This window comes from Diospyros lotus, chromosome 12 (genome assembly GCF_014633365.1).
Source record: "Diospyros lotus cultivar Yz01 chromosome 12, ASM1463336v1, whole genome shotgun sequence".
In the NCBI taxonomy this organism is placed as follows: domain Eukaryota; kingdom Viridiplantae; phylum Streptophyta; class Magnoliopsida; order Ericales; family Ebenaceae; genus Diospyros; species Diospyros lotus.
In genome coordinates, this window is record NC_068349.1 from 7,236,877 (window position 1) to 7,260,451 (window position 23,575).

Consider the following 23,575-nt stretch of genomic DNA (forward strand, 5'->3'; position numbering starts at 1 on the left):
GACTTCTTGACCTCTATTCCGAGGAAGTAACATTTCATATTTATTTGCTATCTGTTTGTCTGTCACTTCCGTGCCTGAGATGGAGCCCTCAGTCCTAGGCTCAAGTAAAAGAGCGAGAAACTATCGTCTCTTTCTTTACTTCCTTTCACGCCTTGCCATTGCTGTCAAAGGAGATGGGTTTTCTTCATTTTTTATTGACTTCAACAATTCTGAAGACTAGAGATTTCATATATATACACTTTCAGTGGGAAACCAAACTAGGGCTAGACACATGGGGGCAAGGATTAGGCAAATTTTCAAGGCTAAGTGCGATTAGAGTACTGTCATTAATCATGAGGATGAAAGCAGTACCATTGAGAGAAAAAGGGCAACCTCCACACCTTATTAATTACGGTATTCTCTGAGATTAATGCTGCATTAATGCACTCAAATCAATTTCATAAAATTGCAGCAGTGTATAGTTTGATTGTTGCATGAAAACAATTTGATAATCATACTTTGATTGGCAGGGCCGGCTAGAGGCTTGGTGGGGGTTGGGGAGATAGAATCAGAAATAACATGGATTACGGCCAGCATTTCATTGGATCTCTTTAGATTTAGACGCGAGTATTTTTCATTTATAAGAATAGACGGTGATATAATGGGTGGTGGATGATTGACGTTAATTAAAGTTTAATAAACAGATAATAATAATATAAAATTTAATGAGTAAGTAAGTAGCAAAGATCAAAGATTTAAGAAATTCAGTGATGAAATTAAGACAATTTGAAATTCACTGCCATATAACATTGCAAATCATAATACACACACATATAGAGAGAGAGAGAGAGAAGTAAGTTATTAAATTTGGAAAGTTGAGTAACACAAAGATGAAAAGAAAATGAAAATGAAAAGTGGGGATGAGAATTAGAGATATCGTTGCAGGTAGTCGACCACTGTGGTGTATTTGACTTGGGGGTAAAGCTTGGAGGCTTCTTCTCCATCAGCTCCGATTTCGAAGTTTGTAAGGCATCCTTCGTAGCAGACGTGATAGTAATGTGTCAATCCAACTTGCTCTGCGAAATCTTGTTCTGCTAATTACAAAAATTAAATCAACAAATCAAATCATCCATGACACAAGAAGAGAGGACATATGTGTATATATGAATGTAAACGTGACCTTTCATGGCGGCCAGAAACTCTTCCTTGGAGAGGGACGACTTGAGGAGCTCCTTCCCAATGAGCTTCTCCCATATCTGAACAACTTCTCTCTGAGAAAGGATGTTTTCCGGCGGCCGGAGGTACAGTGTCTTGTTTAGGGTCCGAGGATCGTCGATGGTTTTGATGGTGTACATGGCGATGTCATCTTCATCAACATATATCGCTGCATCCCCATATGTATATATATATATATATAGAAACTAGTAGTTAACATAATCAACTTGTTTAATTGCATCTTCATTTTGTCATATTGCATGAAAAGTCGTGATAATTGCATGACACAATATTATTGTCACATTGATTTTTGTGCATGGGAACGGGATGTCACCCCCAAAGTGTAGTCGTAATTCCCCAAGGGCGTTGAGGGAATAACGTTAGGCTTATCCTGCAGAGGTTCGGGATTTACCTAGGATTCCTAGCCGGGCCAGGGAAATTATACTAAGGGCAAATGTTGTTCATGTTATTGTATCATGCATTCGTATATATATTTTGGACCCTCACTAGAAGTTTCATCTTCTAATGGGTTATGCCCCTAAAACATTCAATGTTCCAGTTTTAGACTTGTAGTTAGGGTAAGGAGTACGTTGAGATATGACGGCACGTGATGGTGTGGCCGATGATTCAGCAAGCTGTCTCGGAGATGTTTTAACTGATGTTTTATTGATGATTAGTCTTGTTAGAATATTATGGAATCTCCATGTATTTATGTATTTCAATATTGAGGATATGATGTTAATTATGGTACGGATTCTTATGTTATAAATAAAGTGAATTGATTATGTACCATATCAGGTTTCGATTATCGCTTCCGCATTTTTAATGATTTGCTGGGGGTTTTGTTTGGAATTCGGTACTTAAGGTTAAGTTATGTACCGAGAGAGAAAGAAAGAAAAAAATAATTTATGTATAGTTTGGGCCCCAGCATAGTGACACGCCCGGTAATAAAAAAGCGGGGTGTTACATCGTTGATTCCGAGGATAGTGCTGATGTGATACTCTTAGGGCTAGAGTTGCGTTGGGTTTTGAAATGCTTTTAAGTATGAGCGTAATGCCTAACAATGATAATGGGGTGATTCTCAGGTTCATATGTCGAGGTTATCCCTCTTAAGTAGGATTGTGTTTGCCAATGAATCGACGTGGTCATGTCACCTTTAAAGATATTGCATTTTTCCCAGTTAGGGCTAAGTGCTATGTGGGATTCTCTTAGGCTGGGGCATGTCAGGATTTGTCGATTTTATATATGATTTTACATAAATCCATGAAAATGTTTTTGAACTCTCACTTAGATGATTCAGCATCTAATTTGAACTATGTCCCTAGACTATTCAAACATTCCAGGTGAAAGCAGTGGCGCCAAGGGAAAGGATGTCGTCGAGATGTAGCTGTTATGTTTAGTTTTCGTAGGTTTTTGTCTATGATTACGATGTTCAGAGGTTATGTAATATTTTGATATTTTCATGTGAAACATCGATTTGGTTATTGAACTGTAAAAGGAATTTGTCGGTTATATATCATTGAGGTTTTGATCTTGTTTCCGCTGATATCATTGATAATACCTGTCTTAGTCTATTAATTTTTAAAATTTTGATATGCTAAGAAGGTATAAGCGGGATTGTCAGGAAATGATTATGATGAGGGTATGTATATCGGGAGACTTATGTTGTGTGTATGATATTGAAAAAAAAATATTCCCAAAATCTCGAGGTAATGCGCGTTCTGGGAAAATGGGACATTACACGATCGAAGCCTATGATAGATCATAGATCATCTGAGCCATGTGATCTATCACATGCGTCATATTCAGTAAAATGGGACATTACTCGATCGAAATCTGTGATAGATCATAGATCCTCTAAGCCATGTGATCTATCACACGCGTCATATTCAGTAAGCGTTCCATAACACTTACCCACATGTATACTATATCCATCTCATGGATTATGGCATGCGACTCGCCATCTTTTATCATTGGCATATCATACTAATCAAATGTAGTATCCCATGTGCCAGTCCGTACTCGACTAATCATAATTCTCATTTAAGAAGTCTAAGCACTGAGAATAACTATTAAGACATTCTTATTACAAAGGTCAATTGTCACATATTCTTAACACTTAAGAATAAGACATTCAATAGGAAATCCAAGAATTTATTCATATTAATGATTGGAGAGCTATGAATGAAAATATGACTTTAAATGTGAAAATATATTTTATTATATATTGTAAGAATTATAGCATTAGTCTTATAAATATAAATGTCAGATGTCATCTAAATCTAGCATTAGGGCACTAACACTAACATTTGTTTTATGCCATTGCCTTCTTGAAATGTCAAATTTTAATATTTTAATTATTAAAAATTATTATTTTAAATTATTATAGTAATAAAATATTAGTGCGTATATGAACGCACCCGTTTTTATAAGTGACGTCATGTAAATGACTATTTGACAATATTTGAATAGGATGACTGGGAATGCAATTTTGTGCACCCATAAAGTTACCCTGGGTGCACAAAATTGCACTCGACTAACTGATTTTTTATATTTCTCTCAATAATTAAAAAATATGATGTTTGATCTTTAATATATAAAAACGTCGAAATTCTATATTTTAACTATTAAAAAATATTATTTTAATTTCATACCATTATTGAAAATAAACAAAATTATTATCTATGCCACTTAAAATATACACGTAAAAAAAAATAAAATGTCATGTAAAAAACGAAACATATTAATAAAACACATTAGATTAAAATTTACTTGACAAGGAACATATTAAATTACCCATATCTTAAAAAAAAAATCTTAAATTCCAAACATCTAAATTTTTGAGTCATTAACTTAAAAACAAGTTAACTTCTTCTATTCCCAATCATAAAATATAACAAAACTAATATCCATATTTTTTCCCTTTAGTGAAGTTAATTATATTATTCTCTTATTTATATTATCTTTTGTATCTCAGGGTAGTGATTTAAAGCTTTTGTATCTCAGGATAGTGATTTAAAATAATAATTTTTAATACTATCAATCGGTCATTTAGGAGTGCGATTTTGTTCACTCTCTTTAACGAGGGTGAACATAACCCTCATAACTTTGGAGTTAAAAATAACAAGAGGGTTAAAAATAATAGAGGACAATCCCCCTCTATTATTTTTAACCTCCAAAATACTGGGGGTTATGATCACCCTCGTTAAAGAAGGTGAACAAAATCGCACTCGTCATTTAGTGACATATCACCTATGAAAATAGGCACACTCATACATGTGTTAATATTTTATCATTGTAAATATTTAAAATAACAAGTTTTAATCATTAAAGTATTGAATCTTAATATTTTACATATTAAGAATTAAATATTATATTTTTTTAATTATTCGGAGGGTATCTATGTATTAAGCGGAACTTTAAGCACAATATTATTTTGGATAAATTGACCCAAAGCCCCCAATTTAGAAATTTTGTTAGAACTTTATATAATTTTTTATTTTTACAAATTATAATTTTACTCGAACATACCAAATTATTAATGGCGTTGATTAAAAAATAAGTATTAATTATAGTAATTAAATAGTAATTAAGCTAAATTAAATTAACTGACACAATTAAAAATATAAAAAAAACGAAAACACTCCGTTGTTGCCAAAATTTAGAGCCGACGACAAGGCCTAACGATTAAAAGTATAGTCGTTATAGTTGAGTTATATTGGATAAAAATATAAAAAAAATAAAAAAAAATTAGAAGAAGAAAAAATAGTTGGCCATCAATTTAGTTCAAAGAGAAAGGAATGCGAGCTCAAAGTTAGTATTATCATCGACAATTTTTTCTTTGTCTTGTCTTTTCGTGATCTTGCAACATTAAAATATTTTATTTTTTTATCTAAGTTTTTGTTATAGTAGTTTATTGTGGGTGATTTTATTTTTTAAAATAGTTTAATTTATTTATTAAATTTAGTTTAAAATTAAAAATAATACAACTTATTTAAAAATGAGATATATTTATCAAAATTTAATCATTGCTTTTAAGATAATAATTAATTAATATTAATATTAACTAAGAAAAAAAAAGAAGAAAAGCTCAAAAGAAAATAGATCTCAATTCAACGGCCCGGATGACGTCTGTGATGATTTAGAGCAGACCAGTCGGTGACGGTAGCACTTAGCGCAAACAATAGACTGAGGATCGAATCTTCTGGCGGTCTCCCAAATCCATCATCGGTGACTTGCGAGAAACGAAAACTCGAAGCCATCAAACACAATATATAAACTGGAGATCCAAAGAGGCACGGATTCGAAAATAGCATTCTACTTCCGAAGGAGGAGTCGGCGACGACCTGTGAAGATACGTATAGAGACAGACAGACGAGAAATTCGAAGAGAGAGAGAGGGGATGGTGCTATGGGAGATCACACTAGGAACAGCCTACTTCTTGGGATTGAAGCGGACTTACAGGCTCGCTTTGAAGATTCAACGCCGCCTTATTAGCCCAAAGCATCCGAAGATCCGTCGATTCGTCCACGGGTGATTCATCTTTCAACTGCTTCTAATTGCCTTTTGATTGATTTTGCCGTTTATAGTTTCAGTTTCAGACAGGGATTGATGTGTTATTTTCGAATTAGAAGGGATATGTCGAAGGAAGACTAACAGAGAGAGAGAGAGAGAAAGTTCTTTGCGATGGCACGTGTTATATCAAGGCGACGAGGGAGTTTATTGTCATTTTCAATAAGCTAGAGGTTATTTTTGCCAAATCATGAGTAAATTTTTCACTTATAACTTATATTATTTTGATGTTATTATTAAAATTCACCCTTAAATATTTATTGGACCGTGCTATTTATACTGATAAGTTAAGTATAACAGACTCGATGATTGAATCGAATTTTATCGATGAAGAAATTCGAACATCAGGCTATCACAAATAGAAGAAGCCCAAACTTCTTGATATAGAGGAAGTAACATTTTTCATATTTATTTGCAATCTGTTTGTCTGTCACTTTACTCTTTGTTTGCTTCATTCTCTACGGAAGACAAATTTGTGCCTAAGATGGAGCCCTCAGTCCTAGGCTCAAGTAAAAGAGAGGGAAACTATAGTCTTTTTCTTTTCCTCTTTTCACGCCTTGCCTTGTCATTGTTGTCAAAGGAGATGGGTTTTCTTCATTTTTGATTGACTTCAACAATTCTGAAGAGGTTTCATATCTTGGGTGTAGCAGTTAGCAGCAGCAGCAGAATGTATTTAAATAGTGGATGCATGTAATTAAAATGAGAATGATTGTAGAGAATTAGGCATATGATATATATATATATAATGTAAATAGGCTCGATAATTGGAAGTTACTTAGATTTTGAATAGAGAAGTCATTTTACTCTGTTTTATTCTTTTTTGTAATTTCTGGTTCTTGATTGCTTTAGCTTTTGATTCTTCATATGGTATCAGAGCAGAGATCAGAGGAATCTATTTTGAGTCTGAAGAGTGTTTTTTCTTCGGTGTTGTCGAAATGATCTTAGGAGTGATTGCAATTCCTCGATAAGTTTATTGTTCGTTGAATCGAATTTTTTATGACTTCAATTGGGAATAACCTCGTGGTAGGAGATCCATTACAGATTCACGCGTCGGATCATCCAGGTATGGTGCTTGTTTCAACTCCTTTTTAAGTGGCCTCAATTATAGGTCTTGAAATAGAGGGATTCAAATTGCCCTATGAGCTAAAATTAAAATAGGGTTTATAAATAGATAAATTACAATTTCAATTGAAAATACTAAGGAATTCCATTTTCCAAATATGGAATTCCATATTTGGACAATGTGTGATTACATGATAACCTCTCTTGGTTATTGAATTTTATTTCTAAGGATCTCGTAGATGCTTTTATATATACTACAAATGCTATACAAATGCTAGACAACTCTGAAATAGAGAAAAGATTTGAAAAGAGTAATGGAGGTCTAGTATATCATATACACTTTCAGTGGGAAACCAAATTAGGGCTAGACACATGGGGGCCGGGATTAGGCAAATTTCCAAGGCTAAGTGCGATTAGAGTACTGTCATTAATCATGAGGATGAAAGCAATACCATTGAGAGAGAAAAAGGGCGAGCTCCACCTTATTACGGTGTTCTCTGAGATAAATGTTGCATTAATGCACTCAAATCAATTTCATAAAATTATGGCACATTATACTTTGATTGTTGCATGAAAACAGTTTGATAATCAACATTTGATTGTATCCCTTTAGATTCAGTTAATTATGCGGGTATTTTTTATTTTTAAGATCAGATACTGATACAATGGGTAGTGGATTATTGACATTAAGTAAAATTCACTAAGTAAATAAGTAGTTATATTTTTAAAGTTTAGTGAGTATTTGTTAATTTTTTTTTAAATTTCGTTAGTTATTTTTCGTTTTCAAAATGTAATGAGTGATGAATGGTTAATGTTGAACAAAGTTTAGTGAGTATGTATTAGTTATGTTTTTAAAGTTGAATAAGTATATCTTAAATTTATCCATAATTATCCCAATATAATATATTGTGTGGGTCACTTGTGTTTTAACTGTCTTCTTTTGTTAATTTAGCTAATGGCAGGTGACAATCATAACAAAGTAATAAGAATTTGCGAAGATCAAAGATTTAAGAAATTCAGTGATGAAATTAAGACAATTTGAAATTCACTGCCATATAACATTGCAAATCATAATACACACACATAGAGAGAGAGAGAGAGAGAGAGAGAGAGAGAGAAGTAAGTTATTAAATTTGGAAAGTTGAGTAACACAAAGATGAAAAGAAAATGAAAATGAAAAGGGGGGATGAGAATTAGAGATATCGTTGCAGGTAGTCGACCACTGTGGTGTATTTGACTTGGGGGTAAAGCTTGGAGGCTTCTTCTCCATCAGCTCCGATTTCGAAGTTTGTAAGGCATCCTTCGTAGCAGACGTGATAGTAATGTGTCAATCCAACTTGCTCTGCGAAATCTTGTTCTGCTAATTACAAAAATTAAATCAAAAAATCAAATCATCCATGACACAAGAAGAGAGGACATATGTGTATATATGAATGTAAACGTGACCTTTCATGGCGGCCAGAAACTCTTCCTTGGAGAGGGACGACTTGAGGAGCTCCTTCCCAATGACCTTCTCCCATATCTGAACAACTTCTCTCTGAGAAAGGATGTTTTCCGGCGGCCGGAGGTACAGTGTCTTGTTTAGGGTCCGAGGATCGTCGATGGTTTTGATGGTGTACATGGCGATGTCATCTTCATCAACATATATCGCTGCATGCCCATATGTATATATATAGAAACTAATAGTTAACATTTGTATATATAGAAGAGAAGAAATTCAAATCACCATGAATGTTAACTAATGAAAGATTTGATGAATCATATATATATATATATATATATCTGTGTGTGTATGCATGTATTTACCTTTTTGGTTGCCGTCTCCTAACAAGACGACGTGGTCCTTTGACGGCAAAATGTGGCCGGGCTGACAGAGACCGCCGAGAAAGTAGCCGGCGAAGCAGTTTGCAGAGACGTAGGTGTGGGGAATTCCGGCGACTTCGATAGCTTTTCTGACCACCATTTTGTCATCAAATGTCACTCTGCCGGGCTCCATTGCATTTTCCATTTTGGCAGGGTCTGTGCCAAACTCGGATGGTAGAAACCTCTGTGCATGGCGAACTCAAATCCAATCACAAGGGTTAAAAAATGAAGACGAAATTAAACAAACGCAAAAAAGATGAAAACAGATCCAACATCTAACCCTAGCTAGCTATAGTTCGTGCTTTCACCTTGACATTCCCGGCCTCTTTAATGGCATCGACGAGCTTGAGCTGGAGCAGAATCTGGTGGCTGCGGATATGAACTCCGGAGATGGCACAGATGACGACGTCCACCAACTTCACTGCGTCGACAAGGCTCTTGTGATCGCTGAAGGAAGCAACGACCAGCCTGGCTCCTTGCTGCTTGAACGACAGCAGCATCTGAACTTTGTCAATGTCGAGGCCGATCTCCGGCCGGTAGAGCACGTAGGTTTCTTGGCCTTCAGCCAAAGATGCCCTCACCAGCCTCTTCCCCAAGTACCCAGTTCCCCCTACAATCAGAACTTTGCTCTTCTTCGCCGCTGCCATCTCTCTCTCTCTCTCTCTCTCTCTCTCTGATGTTTCGTTTCATCGACCCTTTAATTTATATAATATATCATATATATCATTTGAATTACTCATTCCACTTTTTTTATTACAACTTTTAAACTGCAAGAAAGACATCCAATATATCATATATCATATATAAATTGGAGTGCTCTTTTCACTTTTAATAAAATATATTATATATTATATAAAATAAAAGTATATTTTTCTTTTTAATAATATATTATATATATTATTTCAAGTGTACTTTACCTTTTAATAAAATATATTATATATTATATAAAATAAAAATACATATTTCTTTTCAATAATATATCATATATATTATTTGAAGTGCTCTTCCCATTTTAATAAAATATATTATATATTAACTATAATGAAAGTGCATATTTTCTTTTTATATTATTTGAAGTGCTCTTTTCTTTTTCATATAATATATTATATATTGAAAGTGCTCTTATCCTTTCAATATAATATATCATATATATTACATAGAATGAAAATTTTCTTTTAATATCTATATAATATATGTGATATATTATATAGATAATGGAAATTCTCTATTAATATCTATACAATATATCTTATATATTATATAGATAATGAAAATTCTCTTTTAATTTTCATATATTTAATTTAAATTAATTCTCTCAATATAATATAATATATATGTATAACTATTATACATAAAATATTATATAAGAATTAATTATCCAACGAGAACCATTCTCATTATTAATAAAATCATTAACCCTTAATGAAGATTATAACTTTCATCACTTAATTAACCACTACATTTGAATATGCGTGTGACCTTTTAAGTTCACCACTAAGTAGCAATCGAGACACGTCAAACTCTTTAACGCCAACCAAACACTTTGGTGTACAATGAGGATTTCTCCATTTTCTTGATAAAACTCGAAAGACCCTGAGTGACAACTAGTATTATGTCAAAGCGATCCTACCATTAATGAAGTCATACTTCTTGAAAACTTATTTGGGCTTTCGATTCCCGTGTACTATAATCCTTCCATCGATTAACATCCCGATCGAGTGAGACTCATGGATTGATTAAAGTCACTAACTCAATAGCTATGCTTAGATCTAATATGGTGTGATTGAGATGACACATCGAAATATCTTCTGGCATTAGAAACACATTTTCAATCGTGTGTACCCTGGTCAGGGATTTATACAACCACAACTACCACTGATCGCATAGGATGTTCACTTCACGCTGGAGGTCGACGGATCCCATTAGCAATCACCTATCTCCATATGTCACTACACAGGAACCACACAGTGTATCTCTCACCCGGTAACCGAATGGTACTTAACAATGGCAAATTCATGACACCAACATACAAGACAACTGTGTTGCTTCTAGTCTAAGGACCAGTAACATGATCTGTAATATCTCGTATTAGCATAAGGATGTCATGTAATTTCGAAGAGCTTGGGATACCAAAAAATGGCTTGAAAGGGCAATAAGTCACCGAATCAACTGCAAGGAATGTCTCGAGGCTGAGATTTCAAAGGAAAATGATATGTCGTTACTAAGCATCCCGAGATAGGATTTTCAGTATCAAAAGAAATTGGATCGGAGTTAATTTTTGATAAAGCTTTAGTTCAGGCTGAAAAGTAAATTGTCGGTAGGGAACGCCTCGAAATTTAGATGTTTAAAAGAAAGGATATATTATTGACGAGCGTCCCGAGAATGTCTGGTATAGATTATAGTTGTTTTTAATAAAAGACATTATAGTTTATCATGTTAAAAAAAAAAAAAAAAAACAGAATTTGCAGCGTAAGGCATGGCCACCGCACCTGCCACCGTCGCCATCAAATCAGCAACCAGGGCATGGCCGAGCCTGGCATGGATGTGGGGGTGGTCTCTATCTCACATTACCCCTTGTGATTGGTTGAGAAAAGTTCGAATTTGGCTATAAATAGCCGAGTTTTGGTTGAGGATTTTCATCAAAGTTCATAGGCTTAGATCGAGAGTTAGGGAAGGAATTGGAGCGTTTTGATAAGGGGCTTTTGTTCCCCAGGTTGTGAGAAGCAATTCTGGAGATTTTGAGAGTTTTTGGAGTGGTATAGGAGGTGTTTTCGCAATTATATATTCGGTCGCCTATATATATATATACATATTGAGTGAAGGTTGAAATTGGCTTGTAGAGTGAACGATCGAAGGATCTAATAAGGGGCTTTTGGTGGCGAGGCTATGGGTAGCTAGTCTAGAAAGTTTCGTGTCAATCGGAGTTCAAATCGGGGGTCAATTTGGTTCGCCGGAATTCGATGACGGATGACTTAGGCGGACTGTTTTTAGCCAAATCGGAGAACTTTCGGTGGTGTTTTCTGACAAAGAGGGGTAATATTGGGATCAACTAAGGGAGATGAGCAATCTAGTGTCATCAGTTCGATTTTCTAGTGTGTCGGCGCCGGAAAAGATGTCCGGGAGTAATTTTTGTATTTTTTAAATACTAAAAATATAGAAAATTTGAGAAAAAATAGAATTGAAGGAAATAAAATTCTGAAAAAAATACCCAGAAATTTAAGAAAAATGAATAGTTTATTTTTATGAATTTTTATCTTGGAAATTTCTTGAGGAGATAATTATTTTGTATTTTTGAAAGGAAAGGTAAATGGAAATTAAATATGAGGGATTTTTAGAAAATTCTGAGAAAATTCTAGAATGATAAGGAATTTATTTTATGAATGTTGGTCATTTCAATGGAGTAAATTCAAAGGAAATCAAGGAGAAATAAAGTTTCTCAAGGAAAAGTAATTATGGAAATTTGAGAAAATAGGAAAAAAAATCTGGAAAATTTCCAAAAAATTTCAGAGGCTTATAAATATTTTTCTATGAATTTTTGTGGAGAAAATTTGAAAAAATGATTGAATAGGTATTTATTTGGAATTATCGAGAGAAAAATATGAAGAAATTAGAGAAAAATTATGAAAAAAATTGAAAAAATAGATATTGATTTTCCTTTGAATGTATATGATGTCTAGGGTATCGTTGAGGCTCAAAGTTAAACTATAGTACGTCTGGCACGAGAATTGAGGTTAGACACGCATTTCGAGAAATCTTGAATTTAGCCCAAGGTCAGTGGTTCTACCAGAAAAAACTTGTTTTGTGTAATGTGAATGGTTTCCTGTGAGTTGTTCAATCCAATTCTTGTACATATTCTTGTTACTTTTGATCACTTTTGATTTATCGTGAACAGTTGGTTTCGTGCGATGGTTCGTCCAAACGATTATTTACACATGCATTGAATTTTCGTATGGTAAATTACATACATTGAAATGTTGATTTTATGTTATGCATGTTATGATTTTCGGCATTGGCATGTTATGTGTTGCCCATGTGGGACGTGGGTTGTTAACCTATGACGTGGCCCTTAAGTGACAGCATTCGGGATGCGCGCCGAGAATTAATGTTATGTGACCCACTTGGGACGGGACTGAGAAGGACTTCACCCTACGGTACTCAAGTGGCGAGGCTAAGAGTGGACACTACCCCAGGTTCCTTTGAGTAATAACATTAATACTGAGGTGTCGTTTGTAATACCTGAGAAATTTGGGTTAATTAAAAATAAGCAATTTATTAGAGAAATGGGATTTCAGAGAAAATTTGTATCTGAATAGCCCAAAAAATTGACCAAATCAACTACCGGGAGTGCCCTGGAGCCGAGATGCCAAAGGAAAATAATGTGGCCTTATCAAGCACCCCGAGATAGGATTTATGATGCCGAAAGAAATTGGATCGAGAACAGTTTTCGGTACAACAAAATAACAGCTGTCAATTAGGCTGCCATACCGAATTGTTATAGACGATTTCCCGAAAATCAACGGAAGCTTGAGGGGGCTTTGGTTTTTCATAAAAAACAACTCTTCAGTAGTTTCAGAAAGAAACGAATGGGTTTAGGGCCAAAACGAATATTCGGGCCTAAGTGTAATTTTTGAAAATTGCTAGAGGGAGGCCGAAACGATATTTTTTCAGAATTTTCAAGGGTCAAATGAATGTTTTAGGACTTGAAGGACTCAATGAAAATATTGGAAAGTTCAGGGGTTAAGTGAAAATGGGACAAAATGAAAAAGACCAAAAATTGAGGGGGCAAAATGTAATTTTTCAAAGTTGGCCAATGACCAACACATGGCTGGTCGGCCATGGCCAAAATTGGCCACAGGGATGGCATGATGGAAGGCTACGGACCAACTTTTGTAAAGGTAAGGGGTGACAATAGTCATCATAGTGGCCTGAGAAAGCAAAAAAATCGACCAAAGAATTCAGCCGAATGGCCGATACCTGCAAATCGAGATTATGGTCAGATAAGGGAGCCTCAAGGTCGATCTAGGGGAGGTTTATCCTTCTAAGGTGATGGACAAGGTAGCCAAATCTATTTTGAAGCTCAATGATCGCCTATAAATAGAGCTTGAAATGGCTGAAAGTTTTAAGAAAATTGAGCTTCAAATTGGGGGTCGTATCGAACAAATTAGAGCTCCAAATTAAGGGGCTTTTGTTGCCCATGAGGAGAGGAAGCTTTCTGGGGAATTTGAGCCATTTTCATGGTCGATTAATGACAGTTCGAGGGTCACCGAAAAATGGGGGGCGGTCCGCCTGGCCGAGCTTTCAAACTGCCGGTTGGCCGTGCTCCGGTTGTCCTTTGAGGCCCAAAGCGGTGCCATTCGGATCGATTGGAGGTGGGCTTTCTAGTGGTGGAGCTATCTCAGATCGCCAGCATTGTCGTGGCTGGGGAAGATAACCGACACATGGCCGGCACGCACGGTTCATCACGCGCCACCACTCGCCCTAGCATGTTGGGGCGAGTGTAGGAGCGTGGAGCATGGGAAAAATTGGAAAAAATATTGAAAAAATCAGAAAAATTATTTTATGGAAATGTGTGCAAAAAGATTGGGATTTGGGATTCCCGATATTTCGGTTTCTGCACCAAAGAACCTCGTTTTGCGTGAAAACGCTATATCTGGGTAAGTCCAATATTTTTCCTTGGAATTTCATAGCATATTATGAATTGTTGTGAGGATAGATTTGAGAAAATAGTCTCGATGTATTTATTAGAATTTTTAGAAGGAAAAAAAAAAGAAAATAGGAAATAAAAGGAAATAAATGAAATATTAAGAATATTTAGTAATTAAATATTATTTTATGAATGAGGTGATCGAGAAGATGTGATTGGTGCAACTTTTGAGAGTTGGCACGAGAATCAAGGCGAGGCACCCATATCGAGGCGATGCATGCTTTTCGAGAAAATGCAAGTTTATCTCAAAAGATGAGTTTTCCTATCCTACATGATATGATTGTTTATTATGCATGATATTTATGAAATATATGATTACTTATATATGCATAATATTTACGAAAGATATTATTCATTTTGTCATATTGCATGAAAAGTCGTGATAATTGCATGACACAATATTATTGTCACATTGATTTTTGTGCATGGGAACGGGATGTCACCCCCAAAGTGTAGTCGTAATTCCCCAAGGGCGTTGAGGGAATAACGTTAGGCTTATCCTGCAGAGGTTCGGGATTTACCTAGGATTCCTAGCCGGGCCAGGGAAATTATACTAAGGGCAAATGTTGTTCATGTTATTGTATCATGCATTCGTATATATATTTTGGACCCTCACTAGAAGTTTCATCTTCTAATGGGTTATGCCCCTAAAACATTCAATGTTCCAGTTTTAGACTTGTAGTTAGGGTAAGGAGTACGTTGAGATATGACGGCACGTGATGGTGTGGCCGATGATTCAGCAAGCTGTCTCGGAGATGTTTTAACTGATGTTTTATTGATGATTAGTCTTGTTAGAATATTATGGAATCTCCATGTATTTATGTATTTCAATATTGAGGATATGATGTTAATTATGGTACGGATTCTTATGTTATAAATAAAGTGAATTGATTATGTACCATATCAGGTTTCGATTATCGCTTCCGCATTTTTAATGATTTGCTGGGGGTTTTGTTTGGAATTCGGTACTTAAGGTTAAGTTATGTACCGAGAGAGAAAGAAAGAAAAAAATAATTTATGTATAGTTTGGGCCCCAGCATAGTGACACGCCCGGTAATAAAAAAGCGGGGTGTTACATCGTTGATTCCGAGGATAGTGCTGATGTGATACTCTTAGGGCTAGAGTTGCGTTGGGTTTTGAAATGCTTTTAAGTATGAGCGTAATGCCTAACAATGATAATGGGGTGATTCTCAGGTTCATATGTCGAGGTTATCCCTCTTAAGTAGGATTGTGTTTGCCAATGGATCGACGTGGTCATGTCACCTTTAAAGATATTGCATTTTTCCCAGTTAGGGCTAAGTGCTATGTGGGATTCTCTTAGGCTGGGGCATGTCAGGATTTGTCGATTTTATATATGATTTTACATATATCCATGAAAATGTTTTTGAACTCTCACTTAGATGATTCAGCATCTAATTTGAACTATGTCCCTAGACTATTCAAACATTCCAGGTGAAAGCAGTGGCGCCAAGGGAAAGGATGTCGTCGAGATGTAGCTGTTATGTTTAGTTTTCGTAGGTTTTTGTCTATGATTACGATGTTCAGAGGTTATGTAATATTTTGATATTTTCATGTGAAACATCGATTTGGTTATTGAACTGTAAAAGGAATTTGTCGGTTATATATCATTGAGGTTTTGATCTTGTTTCCGCTGATATCATTGATAATACCTGTCTTAGTCTATTAATTTTTAAAATTTTGATATGCTAAGAAGGTATAAGCGGGATTGTCAGGAAATGATTATGATGAGGGTATGTATATCGGGAGACTTATGTTGTGTGTATGATATTGAAAAAAAAATATTCCCAAAATCTCGAGGTAATGCGCGTTCTGGGAAAATGGGACATTACACGATCGAAGCCTATGATAGATCATAGATCATCTGAGCCATGTGATCTATCACATGCGTCATATTCAGTAAAATGGGACATTACTCGATCGAAATCTGTGATAGATCATAGATCCTCTAGGCCATGTGATCTATCACACGCGTCATATTCAGTAAGCGTTCCATAACACTTACCCACATGTATACTATATCCATCTCATGGATTATGGCATGCGACTCGCCATCTTTTATCATTGGCATATCATACTAATCAAATGTAGTATCCCATGTGCCAGTCCGTACTCGACTAATCATAATTCTCATTTAAGAAGTCTAAGCACTGAGAATAACTATTAAGACATTCTTATTACAAAGGTCAATTGTCACATATTCTTAACACTTAAGAATAAGACATTCAATAGGAAATCCAAGAATTTATTCATATTAATGATTGGAGAGCTATGAATGAAAATATGACTTTAAATGTGAAAATATATTTTATTATATATTGTAAGAATTATAGCATTAGTCTTATAAATATAAATGTCAGATGTCATCTAAATCTAGCATTAGGGCACTAACACTAACATTTGTTTTATGCCATTGCCTTCTTGAAATGTCAAATTTTAATATTTTAATTATTAAAAATTATTATTTTAAATTATTATAGTAATAAAATATTAGTGCGTATATGAACGCACCCGTTTTTATAAGTGACGTCATGTAAATGACTATTTGACAATATTTGAATAGGATGACTGGGAATGCAATTTTGTGCACCCATAAAGTTACCCTGGGTGCACAAAATTGCACTCGACTAACTGATTTTTTATATTTCTCTCAATAATTAAAAAATATGATGTTTGATCTTTAATATATAAAAACGTCGAAATTCTATATTTTAACTATTAAAAAATATTATTTTAATTTCATACCATTATTGAAAATAAACAAAATTATTATCTATGCCACTTAAAATATACACGTAAAAAAAAATAAAATGTCATGTAAAAAACGAAACATATTAATAAAACACATTAGATTAAAATTTACTTGACAAGGAACATATTAAATTACCCATATCTTAAAAAAAAAATCTTAAATTCCAAACATCTAAATTTTTGAGTCATTAACTTAAAAACAAGTTAACTTCTTCTATTCCCAATCATAAAATATAACAAAACTAATATCCATATTTTTTCCCTTTAGTGAAGTTAATTATATTATTCTCTTATTTATATTATCTTTTGTATCTCAGGGTAGTGATTTAAAGCTTTTGTATCTCAGGATAGTGATTTAAAATAATAATTTTTAATACTATCAATCGGTCATTTAGGAGTGCGATTTTGTTCACTCTCTTTAACGAGGGTGAACATAACCCTCATAACTTTGGAGTTAAAAATAACAAGAGGGTTAAAAATAATAGAGGACAATCCCCCTCTATTATTTTTAACCTCCAAAATACTGGGGGTTATGATCACCCTCGTTAAAGAAGGTGAACAAAATCGCACTCGTCATTTAGTGACATATCACCTATGAAAATAGGCACACTCATACATGTGTTAATATTTTATCATTGTAAATATTTAAAATAACAAGTTTTAATCATTAAAGTATTGAATCTTAATATTTTACATATTAAGAATTAAATATTATATTTTTTTAATTATTCGGAGGGTATCTATGTATTAAGCGGAACTTTAAGCACAATATTATTTTGGATAAATTGACCCAAAGCCCCCAATTTAGAAATTTTGTTAGAACTTTATATAATTTTTTATTTTTACAAATTATAATTTTACTCGAACATACCAAATTATTAATGGCGTTGATTAAAAAATAAGTATTAATTATAGTAATTAAATAGTAATTAAGCTAAATTAAATTAACTGACACAATTAAAAATATAAAAAAAACGAAAACACTCCGTTGTTGCCAAAATTTAGAGCCGACGACAAGGCCTAACGATTAAAAGTATAGTCGTTATAGTTGAGTTATATTGGATAAAAATATAAAAAAAATAAAAAAAAATTAGAAGAAGAAAAAATAGTTGGCCATCAATTTAGTTCAAAGAGAAAGGAATGCGAGCTCAAAGTTAGTATTATCATCGACAATTTTTTCTTTGTCTTGTCTTTTCGTGATCTTGCAACATTAAAATATTTTATTTTTTTATCTAAGTTTTTGTTATAGTAGTTTATTGTGGGTGATTTTATTTTTTAAAATAGTTTAATTTATTTATTAAATTTAGTTTAAAATTAAAAATAATACAACTTATTTAAAAATGAGATATATTTATCAAAATTTAATCATTGCTTTTAAGATAATAATTAATTAATATTAATATTAACTAAGAAAAAAAAAGAAGAAAAGCTCAAAAGAAAATAGATCTCAATTCAACGGCCCGGATGACGTCTGTGATGATTTAGAGCAGACCAGTCGGTGACGGTAGCACTTAGCGCAAACAATAGACTGAGGATCGAATCTTCTGGCGGTCTCCCAAATCCATCATCGGTGACTTGCGAGAAACGAAAACTCGAAGCCATCAAACACAATATATAAACTGGAGATCCAAAGAGGCACGGATTCGAAAATAGCATTCTACTTCCGAAGGAGGAGTCGGCGACGACCTGTGAAGATACGTATAGAGACAGACAGACGAGAAATTCGAAGAGAGAGAGAGGGGATGGTGCTATGGGAGATCACACTAGGAACAGCCTACTTCTTGGGATTGAAGCGGACTTACAGGCTCGCTTTGAAGATTCAACGCCGCCTTATTAGCCCAAAGCATCCGAAGATCCGTCGATTCGTCCACGGGTGATTCATCTTTCAACTGCTTCTAATTGCCTTTTGATTGATTTTGCCGTTTATAGTTTCAGTTTCAGACAGGGATTGATGTGTTATTTTCGAATTAGAAGGGATATGTCGAAGGAAGACTAACAGAGAGAGAGAGAGAGAAAGTTCTTTGCGATGGCACGTGTTATATCAAGGCGACGAGGGAGTTTATTGTCATTTTCAATAAGCTAGAGGTTATTTTTGCCAAATCATGAGTAAATTTTTCACTTATAACTTATATTATTTTGATGTTATTATTAAAATTCACCCTTAAATATTTATTGGACCGTGCTATTTATACTGATAAGTTAAGTATAACAGACTCGATGATTGAATCGAATTTTATCGATGAAGAAATTCGAACATCAGGCTATCACAAATAGAAGAAGCCCAAACTTCTTGATATAGAGGAAGTAACATTTTTCATATTTATTTGCAATCTGTTTGTCTGTCACTTTACTCTTTGTTTGCTTCATTCTCTACGGAAGACAAATTTGTGCCTAAGATGGAGCCCTCAGTCCTAGGCTCAAGTAAAAGAGAGGGAAACTATAGTCTTTTTCTTTTCCTCTTTTCACGCCTTGCCTTGTCATTGTTGTCAAAGGAGATGGGTTTTCTTCATTTTTGATTGACTTCAACAATTCTGAAGAGGTTTCATATCTTGGGTGTAGCAGTTAGCAGCAGCAGCAGAATGTATTTAAATAGTGGATGCATGTAATTAAAATGAGAATGATTGTAGAGAATTAGGCATATGATATATATATATATAATGTAAATAGGCTCGATAATTGGAAGTTACTTAGATTTTGAATAGAGAAGTCATTTTACTCTGTTTTATTCTTTTTTGTAATTTCTGGTTCTTGATTGCTTTAGCTTTTGATTCTTCATATGGTATCAGAGCAGAGATCAGAGGAATCTATTTTGAGTCTGAAGAGTGTTTTTTCTTCGGTGTTGTCGAAATGATCTTAGGAGTGATTGCAATTCCTCGATAAGTTTATTGTTCGTTGAATCGAATTTTTTATGACTTCAATTGGGAATAACCTCGTGGTAGGAGATCCATTACAGATTCACGCGTCGGATCATCCAGGTATGGTGCTTGTTTCAACTCCTTTTTAAGTGGCCTCAATTATAGGTCTTGAAATAGAGGGATTCAAATTGCCCTATGAGCTAAAATTAAAATAGGGTTTATAAATAGATAAATTACAATTTCAATTGAAAATACTAAGGAATTCCATTTTCCAAATATGGAATTCCATATTTGGACAATGTGTGATTACATGATAACCTCTCTTGGTTATTGAATTTTATTTCTAAGGATCTCGTAGATGCTTTTATATATACTACAAATGCTATACAAATGCTAGACAACTCTGAAATAGAGAAAAGATTTGAAAAGAGTAATGGAGGTCTAGTATATCATATACACTTTCAGTGGGAAACCAAATTAGGGCTAGACACATGGGGGCCGGGATTAGGCAAATTTCCAAGGCTAAGTGCGATTAGAGTACTGTCATTAATCATGAGGATGAAAGCAATACCATTGAGAGAGAAAAAGGGCGAGCTCCACCTTATTACGGTGTTCTCTGAGATAAATGTTGCATTAATGCACTCAAATCAATTTCATAAAATTATGGCACATTATACTTTGATTGTTGCATGAAAACAGTTTGATAATCAACATTTGATTGTATCCCTTTAGATTCAGTTAATTATGCGGGTATTTTTTATTTTTAAGATCAGATACTGATACAATGGGTAGTGGATTATTGACATTAAGTAAAATTCACTAAGTAAATAAGTAGTTATATTTTTAAAGTTTAGTGAGTATTTGTTAATTTTTTTTTAAATTTCGTTAGTTATTTTTCGTTTTCAAAATGTAATGAGTGATGAATGGTTAATGTTGAACAAAGTTTAGTGAGTATGTATTAGTTATGTTTTTAAAGTTGAATAAGTATATCTTAAATTTATCCATAATTATCCCAATATAATATATTGTGTGGGTCACTTGTGTTTTAACTGTCTTCTTTTGTTAATTTAGCTAATGGCAGGTGACAATCATAACAAAGTAATAAGAATTTGCGAAGATCAAAGATTTAAGAAATTCAGTGATGAAATTAAGACAATTTGAAATTCACTGCCATATAACATTGCAAATCATAATACACACACATAGAGAGAGAGAGAGAGAGAGAGAGAGAGAGAAGTAAGTTATTAAATTTGGAAAGTTGAGTAACACAAAGATGAAAAGAAAATGAAAATGAAAAGGGGGGATGAGAATTAGAGATATCGTTGCAGGTAGTCGACCACTGTGGTGTATTTGACTTGGGGGTAAAGCTTGGAGGCTTCTTCTCCATCAGCTCCGATTTCGAAGTTTGTAAGGCATCCTTCGTAGCAGACGTGATAGTAATGTGTCAATCCAACTTGCTCTGCGAAATCTTGTTCTGCTAATTACAAAAATTAAATCAAAAAATCAAATCATCCATGACACAAGAAGAGAGGACATATGTGTATATATGAATGTAAACGTGACCTTTCATGGCGGCCAGAAACTCTTCCTTGGAGAGGGACGACTTGAGGAGCTCCTTCCCAATGACCTTCTCCCATATCTGAACAACTTCTCTCTGAGAAAGGATGTTTTCCGGCGGCCGGAGGTACAGTGTCTTGTTTAGGGTCCGAGGATCGTCGATGGTTTTGATGGTGTACATGGCGATGTCATCTTCATCAACATATATCGCTGCATGCCCATATGTATATATATAGAAACTAATAGTTAACATTTGTATATATAGAAGAGAAGAAATTCAAATCACCATGAATGTTAACTAATGAAAGATTTGATGAATCATATATATATATATATATATATCTGTGTGTGTATGCATGTATTTACCTTTTTGGTTGCCGTCTCCTAACAAGACGACGTGGTCCTTTGACGGCAAAATGTGGCCGGGCTGACAGAGACCGCCGAGAAAGTAGCCGGCGAAGCAGTTTGCAGAGACGTAGGTGTGGGGAATTCCGGCGACTTCGATAGCTTTTCTGACCACCATTTTGTCATCAAATGTCACTCTGCCGGGCTCCATTGCATTTTCCATTTTGGCAGGGTCTGTGCCAAACTCGGATGGTAGAAACCTCTGTGCATGGCGAACTCAAATCCAATCACAAGGGTTAAAAAATGAAGACGAAATTAAACAAACGCAAAAAAGATGAAAACAGATCCAACATCTAACCCTAGCTAGCTATAGTTCGTGCTTTCACCTTGACATTCCCGGCCTCTTTAATGGCATCGACGAGCTTGAGCTGGAGCAGAATCTGGTGGCTGCGGATATGAACTCCGGAGATGGCACAGATGACGACGTCCACCAACTTCACTGCGTCGACAAGGCTCTTGTGATCGCTGAAGGAAGCAACGACCAGCCTGGCTCCTTGCTGCTTGAACGACAGCAGCATCTGAACTTTGTCAATGTCGAGGCCGATCTCCGGCCGGTAGAGCACGTAGGTTTCTTGGCCTTCAGCCAAAGATGCCCTCACCAGCCTCTTCCCCAAGTACCCAGTTCCCCCTACAATCAGAACTTTGCTCTTCTTCGCCGCTGCCATCTCTCTCTCTCTCTCTCTCTCTCTCTCTGATGTTTCGTTTCATCGACCCTTTAATTTATATAATATATCATATATATCATTTGAATTACTCATTCCACTTTTTTTATTACAACTTTTAAACTGCAAGAAAGACATCCAATATATCATATATCATATATAAATTGGAGTGCTCTTTTCACTTTTAATAAAATATATTATATATTATATAAAATAAAAGTATATTTTTCTTTTTAATAATATATTATATATATTATTTCAAGTGTACTTTACCTTTTAATAAAATATATTATATATTATATAAAATAAAAATACATATTTCTTTTCAATAATATATCATATATATTATTTGAAGTGCTCTTCCCATTTTAATAAAATATATTATATATTAACTATAATGAAAGTGCATATTTTCTTTTTATATTATTTGAAGTGCTCTTTTCTTTTTCATATAATATATTATATATTGAAAGTGCTCTTATCCTTTCAATATAATATATCATATATATTACATAGAATGAAAATTTTCTTTTAATATCTATATAATATATGTGATATATTATATAGATAATGGAAATTCTCTATTAATATCTATACAATATATCTTATATATTATATAGATAATGAAAATTCTCTTTTAATTTTCATATATTTAATTTAAATTAATTCTCTCAATATAATATAATATATATGTATAACTATTATACATAAAATATTATATAAGAATTAATTATCCAACGAGAACCATTCTCATTATTAATAAAATCATTAACCCTTAATGAAGATTATAACTTTCATCACTTAATTAACCACTACATTTGAATATGCGTGTGACCTTTTAAGTTCACCACTAAGTAGCAATCGAGACACGTCAAACTCTTTAACGCCAACCAAACACTTTGGTGTACAATGAGGATTTCTCCATTTTCTTG

General features: G+C 34.1%; 4 protein-coding genes across 9 annotated transcripts in view; 1 reads left to right on the forward strand and 3 right to left on the reverse strand.

The window, feature by feature from the left end:
• Positions 1–736: 736 nt before the first annotated feature.
• On the reverse strand, positions 737–9,376 carry LOC127786633 (bifunctional pinoresinol-lariciresinol reductase 2-like). 4 transcript variants are annotated; one of them, XM_052314158.1, is made up of 5 exons: positions 9,000–9,376; positions 8,635–8,875; positions 8,275–8,478; positions 7,944–8,185; positions 737–832 (listed from the first exon to the last, which is right to left on the reverse strand). In XM_052314158.1, exons 1-4 carry the CDS (start codon positions 9,336–9,338, stop codon positions 8,022–8,024), a joined length of 948 nt encoding a protein of 315 aa, XP_052170118.1. In that variant the 5' UTR covers positions 9,339–9,376; the 3' UTR covers positions 737–832; positions 7,944–8,021. The 4 variants fall into 4 exon arrangements, with proteins under 4 accessions (XP_052170118.1, XP_052170115.1, XP_052170116.1 ...); XM_052314155.1 differs by having other exon boundaries at positions 812–832; positions 7,940–8,185; XM_052314156.1 differs by lacking the exons at positions 737–832; positions 7,944–8,185; positions 8,275–8,478 and adding exons at positions 879–1,070; positions 1,160–1,363.
• On the reverse strand, positions 737–22,684 carry LOC127786631 (bifunctional pinoresinol-lariciresinol reductase 2-like). Of its 2 annotated transcripts, XR_008020012.1 has the most exons (5): positions 22,308–22,684; positions 21,943–22,183; positions 21,583–21,786; positions 21,252–21,493; positions 737–832 (listed from the first exon to the last, which is right to left on the reverse strand). XR_008020012.1 is itself a non-coding variant. In XM_052314154.1 (4 exons), exons 1-4 carry the CDS (start codon positions 22,644–22,646, stop codon positions 21,330–21,332), a joined length of 948 nt encoding a protein of 315 aa, XP_052170114.1. In that variant the 5' UTR covers positions 22,647–22,684; the 3' UTR covers positions 21,219–21,329. The 2 variants fall into 2 exon arrangements, 1 of the variants encoding a protein (XP_052170114.1); XM_052314154.1 differs by lacking the exon at positions 737–832 and having other exon boundaries at positions 21,219–21,493.
• Positions 737–23,575, reverse strand: part of LOC127786634 (bifunctional pinoresinol-lariciresinol reductase 2-like) — a 35,246-nt gene continuing 12,407 nt past the window's right edge. Inside the window, exon 5 of the transcript XR_008020013.1 lies at positions 737–832. The gene's annotated coding sequence lies outside the window, so the exon portion shown is untranslated. The remainder of the gene's footprint in view (positions 833–23,575) is intronic.
• Positions 5,482–23,575, forward strand: part of LOC127786636 (uncharacterized) — an 84,167-nt gene continuing 66,073 nt past the window's right edge. The window contains exon 1 of one of the 2 annotated variants that reach the window (XM_052314164.1): positions 5,482–5,727. In XM_052314164.1, coding sequence (XP_052170124.1) covers positions 5,597–5,727 — 131 coding nt within the window. In that variant the 5' untranslated portion in view covers positions 5,482–5,596. Of the gene's footprint in view, positions 5,728–18,791; positions 19,038–23,575 lie in introns of those variants that run through there. The other variant, XM_052314163.1, reaches the window with a different exon arrangement.

Excerpts from the sequence above, each read along its gene's own strand:
- LOC127786633 (XM_052314158.1), bottom strand. The coding sequence starts at position 9,338 with ATGGCAGCGGCGAAGAAGAGCAAAGTTCTGATTGTAGGGGGAACTGGG. Across the intron at positions 8,876-8,999 it reads AAGAGGCCGGGAATGTCAAG|AGGTTTCTACCATCCGAGTT; the intron begins GTGAAAGCACGA and ends CGCCATGCACAG. Across the intron at positions 8,479-8,634 it reads AGGAGACGGCAACCAAAAAG|CGATATATGTTGATGAAGAT; the intron begins GTAAATACATGC and ends ATGGGCATGCAG.
- LOC127786631 (XM_052314154.1), bottom strand. The coding sequence starts at position 22,646 with ATGGCAGCGGCGAAGAAGAGCAAAGTTCTGATTGTAGGGGGAACTGGG. Across the intron at positions 22,184-22,307 it reads AAGAGGCCGGGAATGTCAAG|AGGTTTCTACCATCCGAGTT; the intron begins GTGAAAGCACGA and ends CGCCATGCACAG. Across the intron at positions 21,787-21,942 it reads AGGAGACGGCAACCAAAAAG|CGATATATGTTGATGAAGAT; the intron begins GTAAATACATGC and ends ATGGGCATGCAG.